The sequence below is a fragment of the Lissotriton helveticus genome, chromosome 2_2 (genome assembly GCF_964261635.1).
Source record: "Lissotriton helveticus chromosome 2_2, aLisHel1.1, whole genome shotgun sequence".
Taxonomy (NCBI): Eukaryota; Metazoa; Chordata; class Amphibia; order Caudata; family Salamandridae; genus Lissotriton; species Lissotriton helveticus.
Window position 1 is genome coordinate 130,504,880 of NC_136060.1, and position 24,373 is coordinate 130,529,252.

The following is a 24,373-nucleotide window of genomic DNA, read 5'->3' on the forward strand; positions in this document are numbered from 1 at the left end:
CTTGGATAAGCCAGTGAAAGCTCCCATTCTGTTTTAAATTGGTAGTTGACCAGAGGGAAACAGTATTTACCTTCAGCACACTATTGGAGTCGAGGGCACCCTGTGTGCTATATTCTCCTTGTACTCTTGCATGAAGCCTTAGTTTCAAGCAACTGGGCACCATTTGGGTAATGCCACTCCCGTACATGGGACCTTAGCAATTTATGCAACATATTTGGATTACAACTGCTCCCCTAGGATAATCACTAATATATCATCCAGAGCAACTGATTAATTTACCGAGAGATCATTGTCTATTGCAGAGCCAAATACCCATAATAGGCCTTCCTGCTTTCTTCAATGCATGTCAAAGAATCGTAAAAGTGTTACCTATCGCACTGGTGCAGAGGCCAAGCACAAGTCAGTTCTAATCTAAATATCCGAAATGGAGTAGACTTGCATAACTTCGATGCTTTGCTTCACAGTTTACCTCCACATCATTCCAATCCCCGCAAACAACTAGTCAACAGTTAGATGCTGCATAAGCTAACCAGAGTCAAAGTCTTCCTATATTCTATCACCAGATTGCAAATTTCTTGTTATATGTATCATGGCCAATCAAATTTGCAGTAGCATTCAGCTTTCTAAGCTCTACCATGAGTGACCTCTGCAGTTAATTATCAATCCACACCACAAGATAGCAATAACTGACCACTTTTTCAAGTCAACATATATATTTATTGCTTGGTTTAAAAAATAGTTTTTTAGAGCGGTTTCTGGGTAGCCTGTTGACTTGCTGGTAAGCATGGCGTGCATCTATCGAATGCTGAAGTCCTATTGGTGTCTGGTAAAGAAGTTTGGTGTCCTCTATGTAAAACAGCACATGGATGTTTTCATAGTCCATCTTAGGTGTTAAGTTATGTGCCCCTGAGAGTGTCTCTGCAAGACCCCCACAGATAAACATTAACAAGCATTTGCAATGCAATAGGTCTTGCATTTGAAGGAGTTTACACTATTGGCATTGTAAATTACAAAACCTTTTATTTATCTGTTTTGATAATTAACATACAAATAAAAGGCATTGTCATTTAGAATTAGCTCAAACTCTTATAAATGGAAGACCTATTTCACTTAAAAAAAAAACGGCCGCAGTTGTCCCGGGCTGCTTGGAAAGTGAAAGCACAATGTGGCAGGAAAACATGTCGTGCCTGCAGCAGGAGAAACTCATTAAAGAAAATAGTGCTTATAGACTAAATACAAAATACCATGTAACATCAGAAGTAAAAGGGCCAGTCCTCATGGGAGGTTACAAATGAAAACAAGGCGGTTCTACATAGGGACTAACAAGTTTATTGGCGAATCAGAAGCCAGCATTTATGAAGGGCAATGACACAAGCCAATGACAAATATGGGCGGAGAGTGGGCAGGGCTTCAAGTCTGTACTCGAATACAGCATGCCTCGCAGAGCAGCGCATGCTCTGCCCAGGCTCGACCTAAAAAGAAACAGAGCCAAGGCCCACCCCTTGACCCCACAGTGACACTTCACCACTCAGGAAGTTAAGCAACTCGCTCATGATCTCACAAGTATCCATGTATTAGAGTTGCACCCACTGATGCGAGGTCCTGGGAATCCCCCCCCCTCCTAATCTCCTAACTTTGGCCTGTAGCATCCTCTTATCAGTAGGGTGAAATAGGTTTTTAAATCTATGTACACAATTGGGAACATTTTTAAGCCATTGGGGTCAAGGCAGTTATGCAGAGTGGATGATCAGATATACATACTACGTTGCGTAGGAGAAAGAAGGCCCTTGAATACTGCAAAATAGTATGCATGTATTAGGTTTGTAATTTGGCATTAGGCACTGTTATTCATAATTGGCAATGGTCTGTAACTTTGTAACAGATTAACTAAAACTTCATGTCTGTGTTGCTCATGATTCTGCAAAGGTTTATTCTCTATGGTGATCCATGTTATTAGCATGGTTTTTACATGGCTGACAGCTCCAACTAACGTTGTGATTATAGTCATTTGTTCCTTTTTGTTGTCAAAACAGCTTGCTTGCCCACGTATTCATTCTTAAATCTGTAAAACCGATTTTCATGACTGATTTCGTTTTGCTGTTTTAGCTTGTTGTCTTGTGTATTTTAATGAAATTTGTGTAATTGCTCACCCATTATGCACTTTGATCTACAGCTGTTTTAATTGATTATAAACTGTATATGTATCACATTTTATTGTCTCTGTATCTGCAATAAATATGATATTAAATTAATCAATCCAACACATTTTATTGGTAGTTTAGCCAGAAGCCGACAATTTGGCAGGCGTTTTCTGACATCTAAAATCTGTGCTGACTATGACAATTTTAGAGCAATCAATTACTTTTAAGTAGGCATTATGGAAACGACGGGCATATTACTAACAAATAGCGATATTTATCGCTAAGTAGGGTAAGCGGCAATATTTTTATAGCCGCGCATCACCAGTTTTTATCGCTGAGATAACTTGCTATTAGCAAGGTTTATCTCAAAAGCGATTAAAATCAGGCGAAATGAGTGAATATTGCAGAGAATACAGCGATATTCACGCATTAGCGACGAAATGCTCTTAGCCATGTTATCCACCTCCCATTGGATAACATGGCTAAGAACTGGTCTGAGCAGGCGTTGGTTTTTGGCGATAGCGGGAATATTTCCATCGCTACACCTGCTTGGCTAATAGGCGATAGCAACGTTAGCGACTGCTTACACTCGCTAACTGGTTGGGTACGCCCACTTTGCATGTCATTAGCGATAAATATCGCCGACATGCAAAGCGGCCCCAAACCGCTCGCTATCGACCTAAAAGCTGTCGCTAACAGTCAGTTAGCGACAGCTTGCTAATAGAGCGATAGAATTATCGCCGCTTAGCGGCCAAAAACGGCCGCTAAACCGGCGATAATGGCCTATCGCCACCCTTGGTAATATGCCCCCACATTCTATTCTATGTGGGATACGGGGGAAGCTGGCAATTTGTGACAAGTGGAAAATTGTTGGAGCTACTATGGGAAATTTACTTAACACAGCACATAGTTTAGTTGCCATCTGTAATGTAGGAATTGGAATACGTTGGGGAAAAGGAATGTATTCTTAAAAATCTGGGAAATGGTGCTGAATTATGTTAGGTGAGTAACACAAACAGAATTTAAAAAAATCTGGATATTGGGAAATAGCCAAGTGACCCACATACATCTTTATCTTGATGGTGATATCTCAGCTAATGGAGCAAGCAAAACCATTACTCCTTAAAATGTAATGCTGGATACATTGGTGTCTATGACTAGTTATAGTAATCTCTCAACGCAGTACAGAAAAAAGTTAGTGATTCGTAAGGTATACAACATTTTAATGCGAAATAAAATATACAACACAAGATTATGTTGATAAAATCAGCAGCTTTTCAAGGAAAAGTTTGAAGATTTTAATTAAATTGGGCTCAAATAGTAGTAACATTGTTCTCATCCATTAGACTTCACAACTTTGAAACATTATTTTGTAATGATTTACTAAACACATAATGTTACCTTTGGAATAAAAATGTTTATATTTTAAGGCCACCAATCAAGCAGTGCTTCATCAACTCCTAAACAGCGATTGATTGATACCGTATTGGCCAGAAGAAGTATTGAGCGATTTGATAAGAAAGAAATAGATGAAGAAGTCATCAGGTAACCATTTGACAACAATGCCTTTATTGGATGCAAATTAAAAGGGAAATACAGTACTATGTCCTGGAAAATGACAACGCTTGATTTATGTCTCACTATGAAAATGCAATCATTACATTTCACTAAACTGTTCAACAATGTTCACTTTTTGAAGATAGTATACACATTTGATACATTGATGTGTTAAAGTACATGTAGCTCCTACTTAGCCCCCTCTTTATACTAGCTACTTTTTATGTGAAAGTAACTCATATTTTGTAACCTAAAAGAATTAACATCATGTACCAAATGATAGAATTATGTATTCTGGATATGTTCTCGTGCTTTGGCCAATTAAGCTGTCCAAATTCGTAAAATTCAGAGTATGAGTTAATTTCTACTGGCAAAGTTGTAGACCATTTAGAGTGTATGTTGTTGTAGCAGGACTATGAAGCTCTTATGGCCTTATCCTTTCTCAGCATCTGTTTAGCTGTCAATACATGAAAGAAAAATGTAAAAGCATACCAAGCTTGAGGCTGGATATAGTCTCTAGTGTTTTACCTGGTAGGGGAATATTAGTATGGGTGCCAGACATATAGGTTAATGAGGATGAGGTGTAAGAAATCTCCTGAAAGGTCCATGCACAGATAATGAAATTCAGAATATAGAGACAGATCAAAGTGCGGTGAAGAAAAGATAGCATATACTCCTTTGCATAGACCTCATTGGAGATCATGGAGATTGGGCAAGTGGTGGCTGGGTCACAATGGCAGCGAGAGACTAGGCTCAAACCAGGGTTAGACTTTGCTTCTGGGTCAATATAGGCAGAGTGAGAAGGAAGTCACCTTGCCCAGCATTGTCGTACTGAAAGATGCCTACTTTTGCTTAGTCTGCATTTGGCCAATGATATCCTTCACATTTACTTATTTTTTTCCTTCTCCCATTTGACTTAAGGAGGTGCCATTTAATCCCTATTTTTGTTTGGCTGCTTTTATCTCTGTTTGCTCTTACACGGACATCAATCACTTCAACAACTGGATCAAGAACTCCATGGACTCCCTCATGCTTCAAACCCAACAAGCATAGTAGATCAAACAAGTACATCATCTGGTACACCGAAGACCTTTGAGATACCAAACAACAATGTAAAAAAAAAAAACCAATGTAAACCGCTAGAAAGGAAATGGAGAGCCAGCCACAACACCACTCAGAGAACTACCTACAAGAAGCTTTCACCAGCAAATAAGAGACACAAAGGAAAAATAACTAGTGGACTGCATCGAGGCAAGCTGCAACAGCTGCCAGGAGATTTTCTTGATCATCAAGGATTTCACCTTGCCCTCAGCCACTGTCAACTTAATTGACTCCCAACAACTCTGTGACAACTGTCCAACTTCTCCCCCAGCAAATCACAAACATCTACAGCAACTGTGTACACCAACCAAACCCACTATTGTAACAAAACTTGAGCCCCCCCCCCTCCCTGCAAGCTTTGTAGAGGGCCCGCTTCTGGGCTTAATCAGGAGCTCTCCTGCCAGAGTATTGGGCTGAGGGGGCTCCCTGGAGCTTGGGCCCCCCTGCACCACAAGGGCTGCAGGGCCTGTGTTACGCCACTGACCCAACCCCAGAGAACTCATTGCTAACTTACCCACCATCAACCCAGACAGCCACCTGACCAAATGGAGAACCGTCCCCAGAAACAAGACAGTGGCTGTCATGCGTACCATCCACTCAGGGGTTTTGCCCAAGTACCTGGATATCCTCTTGGGTAATTAGTGTGTTAAACAAATTGACGTAACATAACAAGGTTGGTGTCACTTCTCCTGAATTCTGGGATATCTCGTGGTTACTCCATTTACTGTGTTTGTTCTGGAGAAGCCAGTAAGTACACAAAGATGTATGTTACTCACCTTGTGTTTTTTTTGCATATGATTTACCTTAAATGTCTATTTCATTGGCATCACAGCACTGCTGGTTTGCCAAACTTCTTTGGTCTTAATATCCTGTGTCATCGTTCCTTACTGTGTTCCTCTGCTCGGCAACCATTTGTGATGTCCCCGATGTTGCCTATTCCACATCAGGCATCTTTATCTGCTTTATTTTCCCTACCTTGTCTCAACCCACCTAGATATAACCCAAGGAGTGTTTATCACTGTGTTGTTAGGTGATATTTGTATGGACATTTAGGAGACTGATCTGATTTTACCACTATCTCTTGGATCCAGAGAATTTGATATGCCATGTTTTAGCAGGATGGACTCAGATGTGACTTTCTAACACGTCATGGCAAAAACAATCCCTAAAATACAAGAGGATAAGGATATAGCATGACAGGACTAGACTTAATGAGTTAATAACTTCCCTTCTTGCTGCTTTAGGGAATACTTCCACAGATCAGGAGCAGCTTCAATCAGCACCTCTTTTAAAGTTCTCTGGGAATCCCACATGCTTTACGGCATTTGTTTTGTCTTGACCAGCACTTTACCTCACAGTATCATTCCAAGGTGGAGTTTATTATCCTACCTCACTCAAGACGCTTTAACATGGGCTTCACTGCTAATAAACAACCTTGATCCTGTACTCGCTCAATATAATATGTACGTGAAGATTGTTTGTAAATGTTGGTCTATGTCATGCTAGGCAATGTACACACAAAGGACTACTAGCCATGAGACAAGGAATGTGACATATTATCACATACATAAGTCCTTTCAAGGAATTAAGAAATGAAGCAGCTTGGACAGACCAAGCTGCTGCAGCAAGTTCTTCATAACAATCTTGGACAGGAATTATGTCACCATTTAATTGGAAGTTTATCATTCTGCATCTACTGAAGCATTGACATGTCTCACATTTCAAATTGAAACTCAGCAGAGACATTGATAATTGAATAACCATGGCATGATGATAATGGAACTCCACAACCTTTGCAAACTCAGTGCAACATCCAGTGTGCCTTGACACAGCCAGAAAATGAGCAAACACTCAAAAGTGGTCTGTTTATACTGTGGAAGGCAGGATATGTTGTCAAACAGTGCCCTTACTTCCAAGAACTACTCAACCCCAAACCACACACCTGTGTCGAGCGCCACTGAAAACAAGTGTTTGCTTACGATGATGCCCATTTTGAACTTGCTGTCAAACTGGCCCCCTCCGGGGGTCCCTGAATGGTCATGGATGTGCAGGATTGAGGAACAAAGGATTGTTTATGGATCGTGATTTTTGTTCTGGAACCATAATTCCCCTACTGAAAAACCAGGAAGAAGAGATCAGAGGAAATGATGACATCTCTTTGACCTAAAAAAATATTATTTGTCAAACTGCACCTGTGTTGATGGAACAACTGTTGGACACATTGAATGTGTCTCTTTTGACTTTGTAGTTACTCGTACTGTTGCGATTATCTGGGACATGCCTGTCACGCAAGGCGTATTCCAAAGATCAACTAGCAGTTGTCCCCAATCCCATTGTCTCATCCTATTGTAAGAAAACGTGTTTTTCCCAGAGAAGGCTTGAGGACAACTCACTTCCTTATATGTCTCTCTACCATATTCATGGATGAAATCTGATTACTGCCTCAATATATGGACTTTTCGGATCTTGTCAGCCCAGAACGGAAGAAAGAGTATATCCACACAGGAATTATGACTGCAACACAGTTGTCCCAGGATCAAATATTCCACGTGGTAACATATACCAGCTGACTATCAAGGAAGACAAAGTGCTTCAAGTATATATAAAGGAATGTGGATTAATTCAACCTGTCCAGGTGTTTCACCAATTGTTTTATACCCACATTGGGTTGCAGCTTTTTTCCTTGCAAAGACTAAAGAGAATTAAATGAAATAACTATTAAAAGCAGATATCCCCGTACACTGGTTTTGGCTCTTAACCAAATTAAAATATTGACTAAGGTATATCTGAGGGTGCGTACAAATGGCTATGCATATGCGAAGGATCTGAATGGAACACAGTTTTTCATACGTGGCATAGCCACTCTGAATACCTCGTGATAACATTAGAACTTTGTAATGCACAAGCAGCCTTTCAATGTTTATACATTTTTTCTGTAAGGGATGTCTTGTACACACGCGATCATCTATTTCGATGGTATTTTAATATTTTCTGAAATAAACACAAAAATAGAAAAGGTCAAGGCACTCTAGACATGCACTGGTTTTGCTTGTATTCTAGGGAATATACATAGAACAATGGTAGTGCACGAACTGGGAATCTGACCTCTCTGACTCCCTTTGTATTTTGGAAAAACCTAAATTAATACCATGAACAGAAGGGTGCTCAGCACATACCAATATATTTAAGATATCACAAAATAAAGTAATGCAGTTTTTTAAGATGCAGTCCTGTGTCAAACACACTTATGATAAATAGACCCCCATGGCCCAATACATTTTCTGGAGACTTTGTTTTATCCAAAAAGGTTTTTTTCTTTTTTCTTTATTTGATAGATGAAGTTTTTCATTCAATAAAAACAGTATACATGATCATAGCCGATGCGGCGCGTTTCGTCTCCACTAGACATCTTCAAGGCTTTGTTGAAAGATCCTGTATTTAATACAGTCTGATGAGTCTTGCTCAGAGAACCGCCCAACAATATGATAACAAGCATTTACAATGCAACGGTCTCGGCATTGCAAAAGTTAGAGCTATTAGCATTGTAAATGAACGCGAGTTTAAGGTCTTGACATTGTAAATGACAAGGTCTTTTATTTATGTTTTAAAAACAAAAACATAAATAAAAGTCATTGCCATTTACAATGCCAATACCTCAAAGTCACGTAATGTGTATGGCAAACCACAGTAGCCTCCTGACGAGTGCCCTTTCACTTAATTTTTTACAAATGAAAGCCCTGGCACTTTTTTTTTTACAAATTAAGCACGGGTGGTGTCCGTGTCTGCATGGCAGTGGTGGTGTCCGTATGTGCATGGGAGTGGTGGTGTCCGTGTGTGCCTGGGAGTGGTGGTGTCCGTGTGTGCATGGCAGTAGTGGTGTTCGTGTGTGCATGGCAGTGGTGGTGTCCGTGTGTGCATGGCAGTGGTGGTGTCCATGTGTGCATGGCAGGGGTGGTGTCCGTGTGTGCACGGCAGTGGTGGTGTCCGTGTGTGCACGGCAGTGGTGGTGTCTGTGTGTGCATGGCAGTGGTGGTATCCGTGTGTGTATGGCAGTGGTGGTGTCCGTGTGTGCATGGCAGTGGTGGTGTCCGTGTGTGCATGGGAGTGGTGGTGTCTGTGTGCATGCCAATGGTGGTGTCTGTGTGTGCATGGCAGTGGTGGTGTCTGTGTGTGCATGGCAGTGGTGGTGTCTGTGTGTGCATGGCAGTGGTGGTGTCTGTGTGTGCATGGCAGTGGTGGTGTCTGTGTGTGCATGGCAGTGGCGGTGTCCGTGTGTGCACGGCAGGGGTGGTGTCCGTGTGTGTATGGCAGTGGTGGTGTCTGTGTGTGCATGGCAGTGGTGGTATCCGTGTGTGTATGGCAGTGGTGGTGTCCGTGTGTGCATGGCAGTGGTGGTGTCCGTGTGTGCATGGGAGTGGTGGTGTCTGTGTGCATGCCAATGGTGGTGTCTGTGTGTGCATGGCAGTGGTGGTGTCTGTGTGTGCATGGCAGTGGTGGTGTCTGTGTGTGCATGGCAGTGGTGGTGTCTGTGTGTGCATGGCAGTGGTGGTGTCCGTGTGTGCATGGCAGTGGTGGCGTCCGTGTGTGCATGGCAGTGGCGGTGTCTGTGTGTGCATGGCAGTGGTGGTGTCTGTGTGTGCATGGCAGTGGTGGTGTCCATGTGTGCATGGCAGTGGTGGTGTCTGTGTGTGCATGGGAGTGGTGGTGTCTAAATGCACTTCAAGGTGCACTTTTCCGAACTGAGGTTTTTTTAATCGAAGACCTTGTCCCTTGAGTTCGGCGATGTTACTCAGCCATCGTCAACCTGGAGCCTCTGGCCGCTAACTGGAAGGAGGCAGTACACAAACCATGCTATACGGGCAGCAGCGGTCTAGTGCCAAGAAGAGGGTGCAGGCGCCTATATATAAAAGTTTATATATGTGTGCTCAGCGAGTTAAACGTGTCAGATCACATCTGTGCGAGCTGAAAGTGAGAAACTGGATTCCTGGCAGGGTCAGTGTGGCTTTTCAATTCTTCCAAATTGTTTTGCTGTTGCCTTCAGTTAAAAAAAGTCCGGTGCAAAAAGTGCTGGTTAAACTACATTTTACAGGATGTCTTTGCCCGACTTGTAAACAATTCCAGAAAATGCATATATGTGTCTGTAACAACTGTAGACGCTTTGCTGTTTTTGTTTCAAAACTCAATAAATACAAAATAAAAAATAAAAAATAAAAAGTAACAGCCACGCTAAAGGACCAACGTGTCCTGGTCTGCTGTCAATATTTATGTAAAATTCCCAGAGAGATTCCTAAAAACCTCGTTTCTGACCCGCCTTCTAAATATCTAATCACCATAACACATGCCAGACACATGGCTGCAGGCTGTGCCTCTGTCTGCGACACAGGCGCGTGTTATTCACACCTAGAAAGTTTCAAACAATGAAAATACCAGGTGGAGTACAATGTACTATACGGTGTGCATAAGAATTAGACCCAACCTTTCAAGGGCCCACATGCTGAATCTTATAAGAAATCCTGTTTTCTTTAATACTATTAACAGAAATGGACTGTGGTCGTAATCCCTGGGTGGATTTGCCACAGTGAGAGAGTTCTGCCCGAAAACCAATCAAAGCAGGGACTTAGTCTTTTAAAAATGAGAACCCTCTGGTATTCTAATAATGGGAACATGTTTCATGATGTGATGTCTCCCATTATTGGGCCCCAGCACCAAGGGAGACCCTGCATTACTTCTCTTAAGACAAATAAATATGATGAATTGACCTAGGGATTTATTGGATGATAAATGAAGAATAATGGCAACTCATAATTGTGTTCCCTTTAACCAATCAGCTTTGTGTTGCTAATCCTCGCTGGGCAGGTTTAGCGCGTTTTCGTTGTTAGAATATCTGAGGAATGCAGTGACAGTCCAAGGTTTATTTGGCCCTCTGGTAGCACGTGTGGTAGCGTCTGGAAATTTCCATCACACGGGCTTTGAGTCACAAATGTTGGCTCGGAAACGTCTTCATGTAAATATTCCCAGCCCCCTGCCCTGCCCTGCCATCACTCCAGACTCTTGGCACCTACTGCGTGGCATTTATAATCAAATTAGCGAACTGTGAAGACGTAGGGACCGTAATCGGGGTGCCATTGCTCTGGCTTGGACTTCTGCCAAGAGATGCGCACAAGGAATCGTCGCAGCCACGCACGCGACAACAGGCTCCTTACCGTCTCAATTAATCTTTTTCTTTTTTTCTGGCTTTCTTTTTTTTATAAAGAAACACAAACAGTGGTAGGGACCCCCCAAAAACGAGCATGTTACAGTGGAGTTAATCTAGGAAAGGAAGATTCTACTTACAGACAACGTGCTTGACCTAGTCTTGCCAGCTACAAGATAAAAAATGCCCCCGGAATCCCACTGCGGCCGCACCGGAAGTCAGGCAACGTCGCCTGTGACGGGGGCGGGGCCGCGTCCGGACCGGAAGAGGAGGCAAGCGGAGTCAATGCGTCTCGTGCCCCGGGGCTCCTGTGAGCGGTGGAGAGCCCCGGGACTCCTGTGAGCGGTGGAGAGCCCCGGGGCCGCGCCAGCAGGAGGTTGCGCGCCGCGTGCTGAGAGCAGAGTCCCCCGAGATTGGCCAGGTAAGTTCAAAAGGGCTGGGGGGGCTTGGTGCACTCGTGTGTGTGTGTGTGTGTGTGTGTGTATGCTCGTGTGTGTATGTATGTGTGCGACGGTGACGGCGGAGGGGGGAGGAGAGGGGGGGCCTTGGTGCACTTGTGTGTGTGTGTGTGTGTGTATGTGTGTGGGGGGGTGTGTCTCTGTATGTATGTGTGTGCGTGCATGGGCGCTTGTGTGTGTGTCTGTGTGTATGCGCATGCGTGTGTGGTGTTTCGAGCTTCCCAGGAGACAGCGCCTGGCCACAGCGCGCGTTCGCGTGGCAGTTTCAAATCACCATGCGCGTGGCCAGGATTGTCTCCTGGGAAGCAGACACGGCAGCAATAGGTTCTCGGCGGAGACGCGCTTCCGCGCGGCTAGCCGAGACCTAAAAAGGGGTTCTATCGTCTGAATAGAGATAAGTATTCTCCAAGGTTAGTATTGTCAGCACTCAAGGTAATCCACAAACATATCCTTCTGTCTCAATCGATTTTTAATACGGCAATGTGTTCGGTCCTTGGTCCAAAATCATGAAATTGCAGGCAAGGTACTGGAACGCAGACAACATAAAGAAAGGAGATCTGGCCAAGCGGATAGAGCTGCTGACTTTAGAGCTGGGGAACCAAGTTCGAATCCTAGCTTTGGCTCAACATCATGTGATTTCGGGCAAATCACTTAATCTCCCTGTGCCTTTACAGAATGTTTAAAGTAATCTAGTTTGCTTGTGAAGCACTCTAATGCCGTCATACACTGTATAAAATTGCTAAACAAAACAATGTTTTACGTAATCTAGTTCTCTTGTAAAGCACTCTAATGCTGGAGGGCCATGGTCACACTGTATAAAATTGCAAAAGAAAAAAAAGAAAAAAAAGTTCTAAGAAGGTTTTGTTTTCACTCTTTAGATGTCAAACTAGGAAAGGGCAATTTTGAAACATACAGCATCATATTGTTGTGATTTCAGTTTACTCTTCATGAGTGCGGAAGGATTGAGGAACAATTTCAGTTGGTATCATATGGCACAATCTTCTTTGATAAAAGAAATCTAGAAGTTCCTTGGCTTTTGCAAACTTTTACTTACATTTAATTGACACTCCTCACCTGTAGCCAGGAAGAACATCTTCTGCCTGGAGACAAAGAAGTGAAAAAACATGGTATGAATCTAGAGCAACGTCTTCAAATCCACATAACCAACCCAATACTTTTTAAAAAAAAGAGTTGAATATGTGCCACTGAAAAGAACACTGCATCATAGTGCGGTAAGAGTCCACCAACCAGCTACCTCTCAGATCACTTGTTGACTCTACTTGTTGACCACATACAAACTGTATTCTTACCTTTTACCCTGTACTGCCTTGCGCTGTATTTTTGGTTAGAGTCACAATATACATATACCACATGCATGCAAGCACACATAGGCCATGCCCAGCTGTGAAGACCAATAGACCCCATTTGAGAAGACTGGTTGGACTTCCCATTTTAGCTTCCCCAATCTTCACCAAAATGTGACACAGCTGGCAGGCACCCATGATGGGAAGCTGGTTCTTTTCTTTATTGGAAACCCTGCTGATTAGTGGAGAATGATATGTGCCCAAGGAGAGTGGAGGCCAAATTTCCAGTGACACCATGCCCAGAGTGAGACATAAGCTGACACCACAGTTCATTAGATAACTGGGCTGCTTACATACAATCAAAGGTGTTGCCTCAAAAAGCTTTCTTTTTCTGAGTAAGGTACACTTTTTCGACATGCAAAATTCCATCATCTCGATTACCGTATTCAGCCATAAAAAGTCCAGTACCAGGGATAATCTGATTATGTGACCCATTGCTTTCATGTTGCCAGAGGTTAGTCACTTCCTGTGCATTTAGGGTGCTTGGGTGAGCCTACTCAAGTCAAACCTCAGAACTCTTCTTTTTTTTTGCCTTGCACTAGCACGGCCGAAGGTAGCAGGCCTGCATGTACGCCATGACACATTTTATGGGCCACTCAATATGCCCTGATTTAAATATCGTATGAGCTGTTTCCAGTCACACCACTACATGGTAGAGCATCATCAAGGTGGAAATTAGAGAGAACCCAGGACGTACGAGTACAAATTATTACTCACCTGTTGTGATTTTGCGTAGCTTCATAGCCTGCTGTAACAGGCTGTACCGGCCATTAAAGGCCTGCTCCAGCGTTAAAGGCCTGAGCCTTTGGCTCGGGCCTTTAACAGCGGAGCGGGACTTTAATGGCCGGTATAGCCCAGCTACCCGGCTATAAGGCTATGAAAACATTCTGCCACTAGAGGGCAGAATGTTCTAACAAATAAAACAAAGGTCTCTCGGAGCCTGACTGGGTTTAAATCCCCCCTGGCTCCAAGAGGCCTTTGTAAAAACAACATTGAAATGTTGCTTTTGGGGTTTGTATCGCCCCTCAGAAGCTCAGAGAACTCCATTGTATTCAATGGAGGGCTCCACATTCCAATGTTCTAATGTGCTTTTAATTCTGTGCCTCATCCCTTCATAATGAACTTTCATACCCCCTCATCTCTCCATGTTAACTAAGTGAGACCTGAGGCGGAGGGCGGCCAGTGAGTTGGTCAGGCGCGCATGGGAGGACTGCACATGCATACTTGGTCTACAACAGTTCTGATTCTGATTCACCAATTATGAATGCAATTAATCCAGATCAGACAGTTATATGTGTTATTACATTGTTGCCTTGCTTATCGTTACTTTGCTAATAAATATATCCCATCATTTCACAAACCTTTTTAAATCCCTGGCCACTTCGTCCACCTTTACATTAGGTCTGGGCAACATTTGAATAGCACCATCGTTATTTCGTATTCCTGACATTATGTCGTGTCGTTAGTTATACAACTGTTTGCTGCAAAATTATAGTGCCGGAACAATACGAACAATAAGAACCTGTGCAACTGTTCTTTGCTTGAGTAGTGGGTTTTTTTGCGTAAAGGGGGCACACATTTCACTCTAAAATATAGCACTAAATGGTGGATTTTCATTTAGCTAAATTTTGTATAATTTTCGTGAAATTTCCCTTAGTTATGGGAGAGCAGATTACGTAAATTCCACACACCCCCTGCTTTTAAATGACCTCATCCAAGTAGGTTTTTATGATCTATTATTTCATATGTATTCATCTGGGTGTGTACCTTGGTTTGTCAAATTTATTTATGAAAACACATCTAAAATATTAACAATAACAGTTAGTTGAAGCATAATGAAACCTAGAAATACCATCTTCAGTTGGTTTCTGCTGTTCTTTAAATTGTTTTTTTTCTCCAGAAAACTGAATGAAGAAAAAGAGGAGCTGAAGAAAGAGCTAGCCAAACTTCAATTACAGATGAAACACTTTACAAACGGTACATATAACTTGACTTTAAATAAAATCATAAATGTGTGCATCATCCATGTGAATAGCCTGCGTGCAGAAATGTAAATGGCATGCAAATGAGCTATTGGCCGTGCTAGTGTCTTATAGCCCTGTCCAGCAGAGTGGAGTGACATGGTGTAGAGCGGTGTACAGTGAAGTAGAGTGATGTAGGGTGGACTGGACTGGAGTGGACTGGCGTGGAGTAGAGTGGCGTTAGGTGCAGTAGCGTAGAGTGGATTGGCGTAGACTGCAGTGTGGTAGACCATAGTGGAGTGAGTGGCATGGTGTTGAGTGTCGTGGAGTGGAGTGGAGTAGAGTAGCTTGGGGTAGAGTAAAGTGGCATTGTGTGGGGTGGAGGAGGAAAGAGTGGCACTGCGATGAGTGGCATACAGTGGTGTGGAGTGGCATAAAGTGGAGTGGAGTGGCATAGAGTGGAGTGGCTTAGAATATAGTGGATTGGCATAGAATGTAGCGGCATAGAGTGCGGTGGTGTAAAGTAGAGTGGTGCAGAGTGCAGTGAGGTAGAGCGGTGAAGTGGGATATAGTGCACAGGGGTAGAGTGTAGTAGAGGGCAGTGAAGTAGAGTGGTCTCCAGTGCAGTGGCCTAGAGTAGTGTGGTGCAAAATATAGGTTTGTAGAATGCAGTGGCATAAAGTACAGTGCAGAATAGAGTTCAGTGGAGTTGAGTAGAGCGGCGCAGTGGCATACAGTGGTGCAAAGAAGAGTAGAGTGGCGTAAACTGCAGTGTCGTAGAGTACTGGGTAGGGGTAGTCAAAGGGAAAAGAATCAACCTGGAGGGGGACAGGTGGGAGAGAATGGAGTATACATGGATGGGAATATGGGAGACAGACTAAAAACACAAGCACTCATAGGGAGTGCTTGAACATGAAGACAAAAGTAGCCCCAAAAACAGAAGCAGTGGATGGATCAAGTACTTGGTCCATGCTCCTGGGAAGAGCCAAATTCAAGTAAGAGGATATGATGCCTGCACGTCTTGCACGTTTAAAAACGATTTTTAAAAGGTATATATCATTCACATTCTGAGGTACATATACATATATTAATGACTCTTTGACTGTTCTTTTCTGCTAGTACAACTATTTTTTTAATATTCTGGATATATTCAAAGAAAATATTTTAAATCTAAGGATTTTAATTAGGAAAAAAGATAGTGTCCCTTTTATTAACCTCAGAATGTTTCGAGGCGATGACAGACCCAGCAATATTTGAAGTAAAACCGTACTGGCTGCCCTCATAGGGATTTCTCACAATATGTAGAATCGCAAAATATATGTTTTTACTGTGTGTGATCCAACCATTGATCGGGTTTCTCCTCTGTAAGAAAGAGCACAATATTCTTGTCATGCCAGGTTAAAAACATCAGAAATGTACCAATACCGCTTTATGACCAAGATATACATATCTATGGCCACACGCCAAATAACTTGTCAGCTGCCGTAGTTACTTTCCAAGCCTTCCTTCTCTCTGTGCAAGACATTAAGGAAAAAGTTTCCAAAAATATATCAACTTTTCCTGTATATGTTGACTGGGCCATCAAACACTGGATCAGCCCGAAGCTATACAAAGCTCTTGTTGCAGCAATAATAGAGATAAGCAGAAGATGTGTTTAAATGAACAAGACTAGACCTAGTTTAGAGATTAGCATAGTGGGAGCTTTATGATAATTTGGCGGAGCTCCCACCCGGCCAAACTCATGCTTTCCCTTCCTCATTTACAGTAGGAGGAACTACTGGGTTTCTGAAGGCAGAGCTTAACTGGCTCGTGTGTTGGAAATCCTTGACCTGGCAGTCCGTCCACCATTGCACCGCCTGGTAAGAGTGGCAGTTTCCTCTCGCTATTTAAGTAGGGGGCATCTGTGACTGTCATTTAGAATTTGCTGGTTTTGAGCAGGAAAACCGCTCAGTGGCCCTAACATGCAGGAGAGAAACAGCCTGCGTATCAGGAACACTGCATTTTTCTTTTTTTAAACAATTTCCCATGATAGAAGGCTATTTCAGAAAAACAACAAGCATTAGCATAGCCAATAGGTCTCACCTTTGGGACCTTTTGTGTTTAGCCAGAACTTTTGGTTATGTTGTAGAGCATTGTGGCTGCTGTGCATCATGTTGAAAAGTTATAATAAAAAGTGTTAAGCATTTTTGTTATCTTTATACAAACCAAGACGACATTATATACAACTGAACAACTTGCTTAAAAAAAGGTTTTAACATAATATATTTCTTCTAGTTGTTTTGTACTTGCACTGGTGGCAACTTCTTCCGGCCTCTTCTTATGCTTATTTGTTATAATTATTTTTGTTAAGGGGGAGCTGGACATAAATAACGGGTGTGTGGAGGTTGGAAAACAGTAATTTAATTAGTAATTAATTAGAACACGAACAACGGACGGACACTATGGGAGAATCAACAGATGCCAGATTCCGAGGGCAGACTGACGTGATGCTTAGATGATGTTTAGGTGATGCTTAGGTGGTGCGCTGATGCAAAATGGTGGTGGTGAGTGATGTTTGGTGCTCAGGTGGTGCCACTATATGGTGTGGAATAGAGGTACGCTGTGGATTGTGGAGTTGAAATATGTTGTTTGGTGTGTAATTATGTGATGTGTATTGAAAATGTGTGGAGTTGAATTGTGTGGCCCGGACCTGTGGTGTTGAGTGAAATTATGCTTAGTGAAATTGTGTCATAGTGTGGAGTGCATTTATGTTGATTGGTTGTATGTGATGTGTATTTATTTTGCATTGAGTACAGTGCAATTATATGGTGTGTTATTATGTGGCACTGAGTGGTATTTGTGGAATGTATTTATGTTGCATTGAGTAGAGAGTATTTAATTATGTGGCGTGCAATTATGTAGTACTGAGTGGTATGTGGAGTGTATTTATATTGCATTGAATACAGTGTAATTATGTGACGTGTAGTTAAGTGGTACTGAGTGGTATTATCTTGAGTGTAATTATGTTGCTTTGAGTAGAGTGTAAATATGTGGTGTGTAATTATGTGGTACTGAGTGGTATGATATGGAGTGTATTTATGTTGCATTGAGTAGAGTGTAATTATGTGGCGTGTAATGATGTGGCACTGAGTGGTACTATGTGGAGTGTATTTATGTTACATTGAGTAGAATGTAATTATGTGGTGTGTAATTATGTGGTACTGAGTTGTATGTGAAGTGTATTTATGTTGCATTAAGTATAGTGTATTTATGTGACGTGTAACTATGTTGCACTGAGTGGTATTTTGTGGAGTGTATTTAGGTTGCATTGAGTAGAGTGTTATATCCTGCATTATTGATTTGCTTAGCAAAGGTGTCCCGTTGTGCTTTCTTGATCTTTTTTCGAAAAGCACTTAGAGCTGATTAGTAAATTAGCTCGTCGCTAGGCTCATACCTCTTTCTCAATTTTCTTTTGAAATGTTTACACTGGCATGTTTCGTCCTGTAGAAGTGGTGAGAACCATGTCGCAGAGGGGGATTTCCATTTCGGCATATCCCTTTTTATAGGTGCCTGTTCATCTAACGCCTGTGTAAGGAAGACATTGAGTGCCTTATCTGCATCGTCCAGGTTGGACCCCAAAGAGATAGCAATTTATTTAAGAGAGTTACTTTAAATGGTTTCAGAAATTTTATGCCATGCTCGCCATTCCATGACTGTTCTAGTTGCCGGTATAACTGGATCTGGCACAGTCCACGAAAATGGCCTAGGAAATGATATGGCCATGTTACAGGGCAGGGGTTGGCGATTTGAAGCATAGTCAGATTGGAAAAAGTTAGATCAAGTGTGTGCCCCTTTTGGTGTGTGGACCACTGACTCTTAGCGAGAGGTTCAGGTCGGCCATTGCTTTCCTCAGCAGAGACAACCCTTTACAATTTGGGTCGTCCATATGGACATTAAAGACCCCCAGGACTGTAAAATGGGCATATTGTGAGTTTAGTGGTGCAACCACCTTTGCCAACAGGTTCCCAAATATGGTCAAGTAGTCAGGGAGGTGATATAATAGTGAGCCTCAAAAAAAAAAAGTTGTCAGATAGCTTTGGAGAGAGGCAGAGAGCCTCCGCTTTTCCCAGACCCACAAGTTTTTTTATTGTGCAGGCAAACTTAAAGTGATAAATAACTGCCACCATGATCAAGATGTGAGATGGAGTGACTTTCAGAGAAGGCAAGGACAATGTCAGTTACCAATTAATTACTCAGCCAAGTCTCAGTGACAAACATTACATCCGAGTATTCTTCTTGCAAAGAACCCCATGTCTTCATTTTATGTTTGGGAAGTGATCAGGCGTTAATTAGGCAGGTACTCAACAGGCAAGCCTTATGATGCATCTACACCTTAGGTGCTTTATAAAGGTCAGATGTTGGTTGGGCAGCCAATTCGTTGGAGTGATGTTCAACAGGCATGTCTTACATGTTAGTGTTTCGTTATTTTCTCGCCCATTTAATGGGCTACTACAACATATGTCCGGCTACTTGGAGATAAGTTCCTCTCTGCTAAAAGACTGGTCCACCTTGTCTTGGGAGGAGGAAAAATGGGCACAGTGGATGGCCTGGGTGTGATCTGGTTGCAGACGGACTTGCATTGGAGAGCCTCGGAGGCCATTAAATGAGAGTGAGAGATGGGACAACTTTGACCCACATTTCAGCCAGCATGATCAAAGAAGCATTTTAGCGTTTGGAATGGAACTAATACATTGGAATCACGCTAATTTCCTTACCTCAGCGCCTTCAATGTTTTCGAATGCGTGCTTGGTATGTGAAATACGACCTGCGGTTCAACTCCGAGTCACGTGGGCAATTTTGAAAACCAGAGAGAATTTCCCGTAACCATGGCTCGGGAGAGCTGAAATGCTTTGGGATTGAGAGCCTCCTGCCTCCATATATTTACGTGATTAAAACTACTTTTTACCTTTGCAACCTGTGCCAGTGTACTTCTTGAGAAAACAAAGAAGAGACTGTTGTGATATATATATATATATATATATATATATATATATATATATATATATATATATATATGAAAATCCGCAAACTCCGGTTTCGGCGGAAGCCGTCTGGCAGGACGGTCCGTGTTCAGGGCACCGGCTGCCCTGTGTACTATCGATCAGCACTCCCCGACTCCAGGAAAGATAACACGGACACCTCGCTCGAATTGCAGTTAGTTTATTCGAATGACTGCACAGCAACGCGTTTCACCTTTCGGCTTGGTCACGCTACAGAAGCATAACAGTGCACACATTTAAATATACGTCATTTGTTAAACATAGAAAAGGGACTCCACCAGTGTGAAAAATAACAAAATATAGCAAAGCAGTGATTCCGCCATTTTGACCTAGTCATTTAGTCTAACATAGGAAAGCAAAACCTCATATATATACGCACAATAATAATACTGCAGTCATTGGATACAGATAAAAGGAGGGGAAAAATCCACAATCAATGATTCAAAATTTCCTAAAATAAAAGTAAGAAATCATACATAGCCGCCCAAGTGGGCAATTCATTAAGCTGCATTGAATAGCAAGACTGTGTCCAAACCGCATTGTAGTGCTATATTATAGCAAAGATCTGCTAACGCCCAAGTGGGCATACACCAGGTATGCTGAGTCCTAAATTTGTTTGGTCTCAAGTTGTTCAATAGGCATAATTCACCATCAGCAAAAATGTGCATTCACCTAAAAATAAAAATAAAAATAGAAATATAAAAATATCATTCCAGAAGGCAGCATTCGTAACAGTGCACGTTATGTATTAATGCAAGGAGCCTCTATTCAGTTAGTATAATTCTTAGACGGGGCTCATAAAGCTACATTACATATATACACAACTACAAATAAAGTTACCATCTCTTAGTGCAGGTGGATTGACAGTTCTTCGCTCGAGTTAAGGCCCTGTGGCATCATAGTTTCCATATCAATGATATATTTGGACTCTAGTTTGCGAAGTGCCAATTTGCGGTCCCCCCCTCGGATGTTAATAGGGATTTCGTCAATGACAACCATTCTCAACAATTTCTCGTTTTGGAAGTGTTGTTCGTGAAAGTGTCGGGCAACCGGGTACTGTCTGTTATTGTGTCTGATGGCTCTCATGTGCTCAAGAACTCGGTTTTTAGCACATTTGATCGTACTCCCTACATAGGCCCTATTGCACGGACACAGAAGAACATACACACAATACATGGTATTGCAATTTAGTTTCTTTTTGATGGTCAATTTTTTATCCGTGCCTGCAATGGACAAGATCTTACAGTCGGAGCTATTCCTACAGGCCTTACATTTCCTGCACCTGGTAAAGCCCCCCACACCTGCATTGCCCTTCGTTTGTTTCTTGGTAATTAGGCTCGGGCTTAGTTCGTCTCTGAGAGAATTGCATTTTTGGAATGTGATCTGTGGTGTGGTATTGAGGTGTTTCTCCAAATTTACATCAGTAAGCAATACATGCCAGTGTTTGTGCAGTATTTTGCGTAATTGTGACGCCTGCCCTGAAAATTTGGTTATGAACCGCAGGGTATTTTTAGCTGGAATATCCCTATCAGGGTGGAGTAGTTTGATTCTATTTACCACATCCACTTTGGCACAAGCTTCACGAATGGTCTTATTGCTGTACCCTCTTTCCAGAAATCGACCAATCATGGTCTCCTTCTCCAGTTGGTAGTTCTCTTCCGAACTGCAGTTACGTCTGGCCCTGAGTAGCTCACCATAGGGGATACTGTACACCAGTTGCCTCGGGTGAGAACTGGCAGCATACAAGATACTGTTACCTGCTGTACTTTTGCGAAATAGTTTCGTTTGCATGGTGTTGTCTACAATTTCAACTATGACATCTAAAAATTCAATTTTAGTGTCACTCATGTGATCAGTGAATCTCAGGTTGTAATCGTTGTCGTTCAAACTTTTGACAAAGTTGCGTGCAGATTCCATGTCTCCATTCCAAATCAAAAAAATATCGTCTATGTATCTGAGCCACAGGACACAGCGATCATGATCTTCCAACTGGGCGGCCACCCGCTCCTCCCACCAGCCCATCGCCAGGTTGGCGTAGCTGGGGGCAAAGCAGGTGCCCATCGCCGTGCCCTGTGACTGTTAATACACTACCTCATCAAAAAGAAAAAAATTATTTTCTAGACAGAATTTCATCATGTCAAGAATCATTTTGGAGTGGGACATAAAAGCCACCGAACGTCTTTTCAGGAAGTATTCCACCGCTTTAAGTCCAAAATCATGTTTAATGGACGTGTACAAACTGCACACGTCCAAGGTAACCATGATATAATTGGTTTCCCAATGTATTCCCTCTATGATGGTCAGGAAGTGGGTGGTATCTTTGAGATAGGCGGGCAAACTTACAACATATGGCCTCAAATAGTGGTCAATGAACCTAGATGTCATTTCTAGGAGGGACCCGATAGATGACACAATGGGTCTCCCTGGTGGATTAGTGGGGTCCTTGTGAACTTTAGGTAGCAGGTATAAGACGGGGATACGGGGGTGTGGACATTTAAGATAGTTCAATTCCTCCCATTCTAGTAACCCCTGTGCTTGCCACTTACTAAGCATCTCCCCATAGATTCTATTCGATTCATCGACATCTGATCTCATGGATATTGTATAGCAGGTGGTGTCTGATAGTTGTCTAAGTCCTTCCTTTATATATGCCTCCTTGTCAAGAACCACAACGTTACCCCCCTTGTCAGATGGTCGTATCACAATTGAGGTATCTGTTTTAAGCCTGTCCAAAGCTTGCCACTGTCCCACAGTCAGATTTTTCTTACCCCCAGGTGTTTTGTAGTATCTTATCTTTTTCAAATCCTTAAGAACTCCCCTCTCAAAGACGTCAATAGCGTCACATTCAACTGGAGGTAGAAAAATGGATTTGGGTTTAAAACCACTACCAGGATTGTTGTCCCCACTTAGATTATACTGTGATAAGTCAACATCGTCATTGTTCACATTATCTTGTGATGTCAGTACATTCAGTAATTCAACATCATTCATGTTCAGGTTACTACATACTTCATTTTCCACAACACTAGCTGAATAATGTTTAGTGTCAAACCATTTCTTTAGTTTCAGTTTTCGTGAAAAGTAAAACAGATCTATACGAGTCTGAGGGAAATTAAAATTAGAGGTAGGGCAAAATGACAAACCTAGTCCCAGTAGTTCAGTTCAGCAGCTTAATAAATTGCCCACTTGGGCGGCTATGTATGATTTCTTACTTTTATTTTGGGAAATTTTGAATCATTGATTGTGGATTTTTCCCCTCCTTTTATCTGTATCCAATGACTGCAGTATTATTATTGTGCGTATATATATGAGGTTTTGCTTTCCTATGTTAGACTAAATGACTAGGTCAAAATGGCGGAATCACTGCTTTGCTATTTTTTGTTATTTTTCACACTGGTGGAGTCCCTTTTCTATGTTTAACAAATGACGTATATTTAAATGTGTGCACTGTTATGCTTCTGTAGCGTGACCAAGCCGAAAGGTGAAACGCGTTGCTGTGCAGTCATTCGAATAAACTAACTGCAATTCGAGCGAGGTGTCCGTGTTATCTTTCCTGGAGTCGGGGAGTGCTGATCGATATATATATATATATGTAATATAACATTAAAAAATAAACAAATAATAACAATAGATATTTTTAAATAATGTTAAGAAAAGCATTGATGTCTGGGAATAATAGATATACTATTCCCACTCCAACAGTAGAGAAAGTATTGGACTTCAGAGGGGTTACATTTACTATTCCCACCGAGTCTGTGCAACAATGGAGAAAGTGTTGGACTTCGGAGGGGTTAAAATTACTACTCTCCCTCCAGTCTGTGCAACAGTACGGATAGCATTAGACTTTGGCGGGGTATCCCAGTGTCCACAATTGCACTTCCCTTTAGGAAGTATTGTAGATCTGGGAGTAGGCAAGATGGCGGCTGTGTGACTGCTTTGGGAGCCACTCACCCCTGCTTGCTGGTAACAGTAGGGACTGAAAAACTCGGGGAAATGAACACATACATGAATGATACCCCATTGAGGAATTGGAGCACTATGGGCATCTAGTGCGAGACGGATATTGCAAAGGATCGCCGGAGCTAGGCAACTTACGTACCTGCTGGTCCGCGCAGCACTGAAACATCTTGGTGGCCATGGAGGAGATGGATGATCAACCCAACGGGTCGGGATGTCTCCTAAGCAAATCAAGCCGCCCAGGGACCTGAGCAGCTGGAGGATCACGTGGTATGCTACCAACCCGGAAGACGCCAGATGGACAGAAGACAGAGGACCCTACTCCAATCAACAATCAACAAAGTGAAACCTAGGGAGCAGTGTCCCAACGAGGAAGTGGTGAGAGCAAAGCAGTCGGTGGTCCCTGGCCTCTTCTCCGGACGGGGACCTGTAGGCAACAAGAAAGCGGTATGCAGGGAGGCGACTGGTGAGAGGCAGCAGAGAGCTGATGATGGCCCTACTGGCTGCTTCCTGGGGAATCTCGTGAGTACAGACTCGCTGACTTTGACTCAAACAGACTGATCTAAGGGGGCAGGTAGCGATTTGAATGCCTTAAGCTTGCA

General features: G+C 42.5%; 1 protein-coding gene across 1 annotated transcript in view; it reads left to right on the top strand.

Annotated features, from left to right (window-relative positions):
- The window catches only part of LOC144821761 (uncharacterized), a 348,292-nt gene that overhangs the window by 72,546 nt on the left and 251,373 nt on the right, over window positions 1–24,373 (top strand). Inside the window, exons 4-5 of the mRNA XM_078678955.1 lie at window positions 3,572–3,686; window positions 14,715–14,791. Coding sequence (XP_078535081.1) covers window positions 3,572–3,686; window positions 14,715–14,791 — 192 coding nt within the window. The remainder of the gene's footprint in view (window positions 1–3,571; window positions 3,687–14,714; window positions 14,792–24,373) is intronic.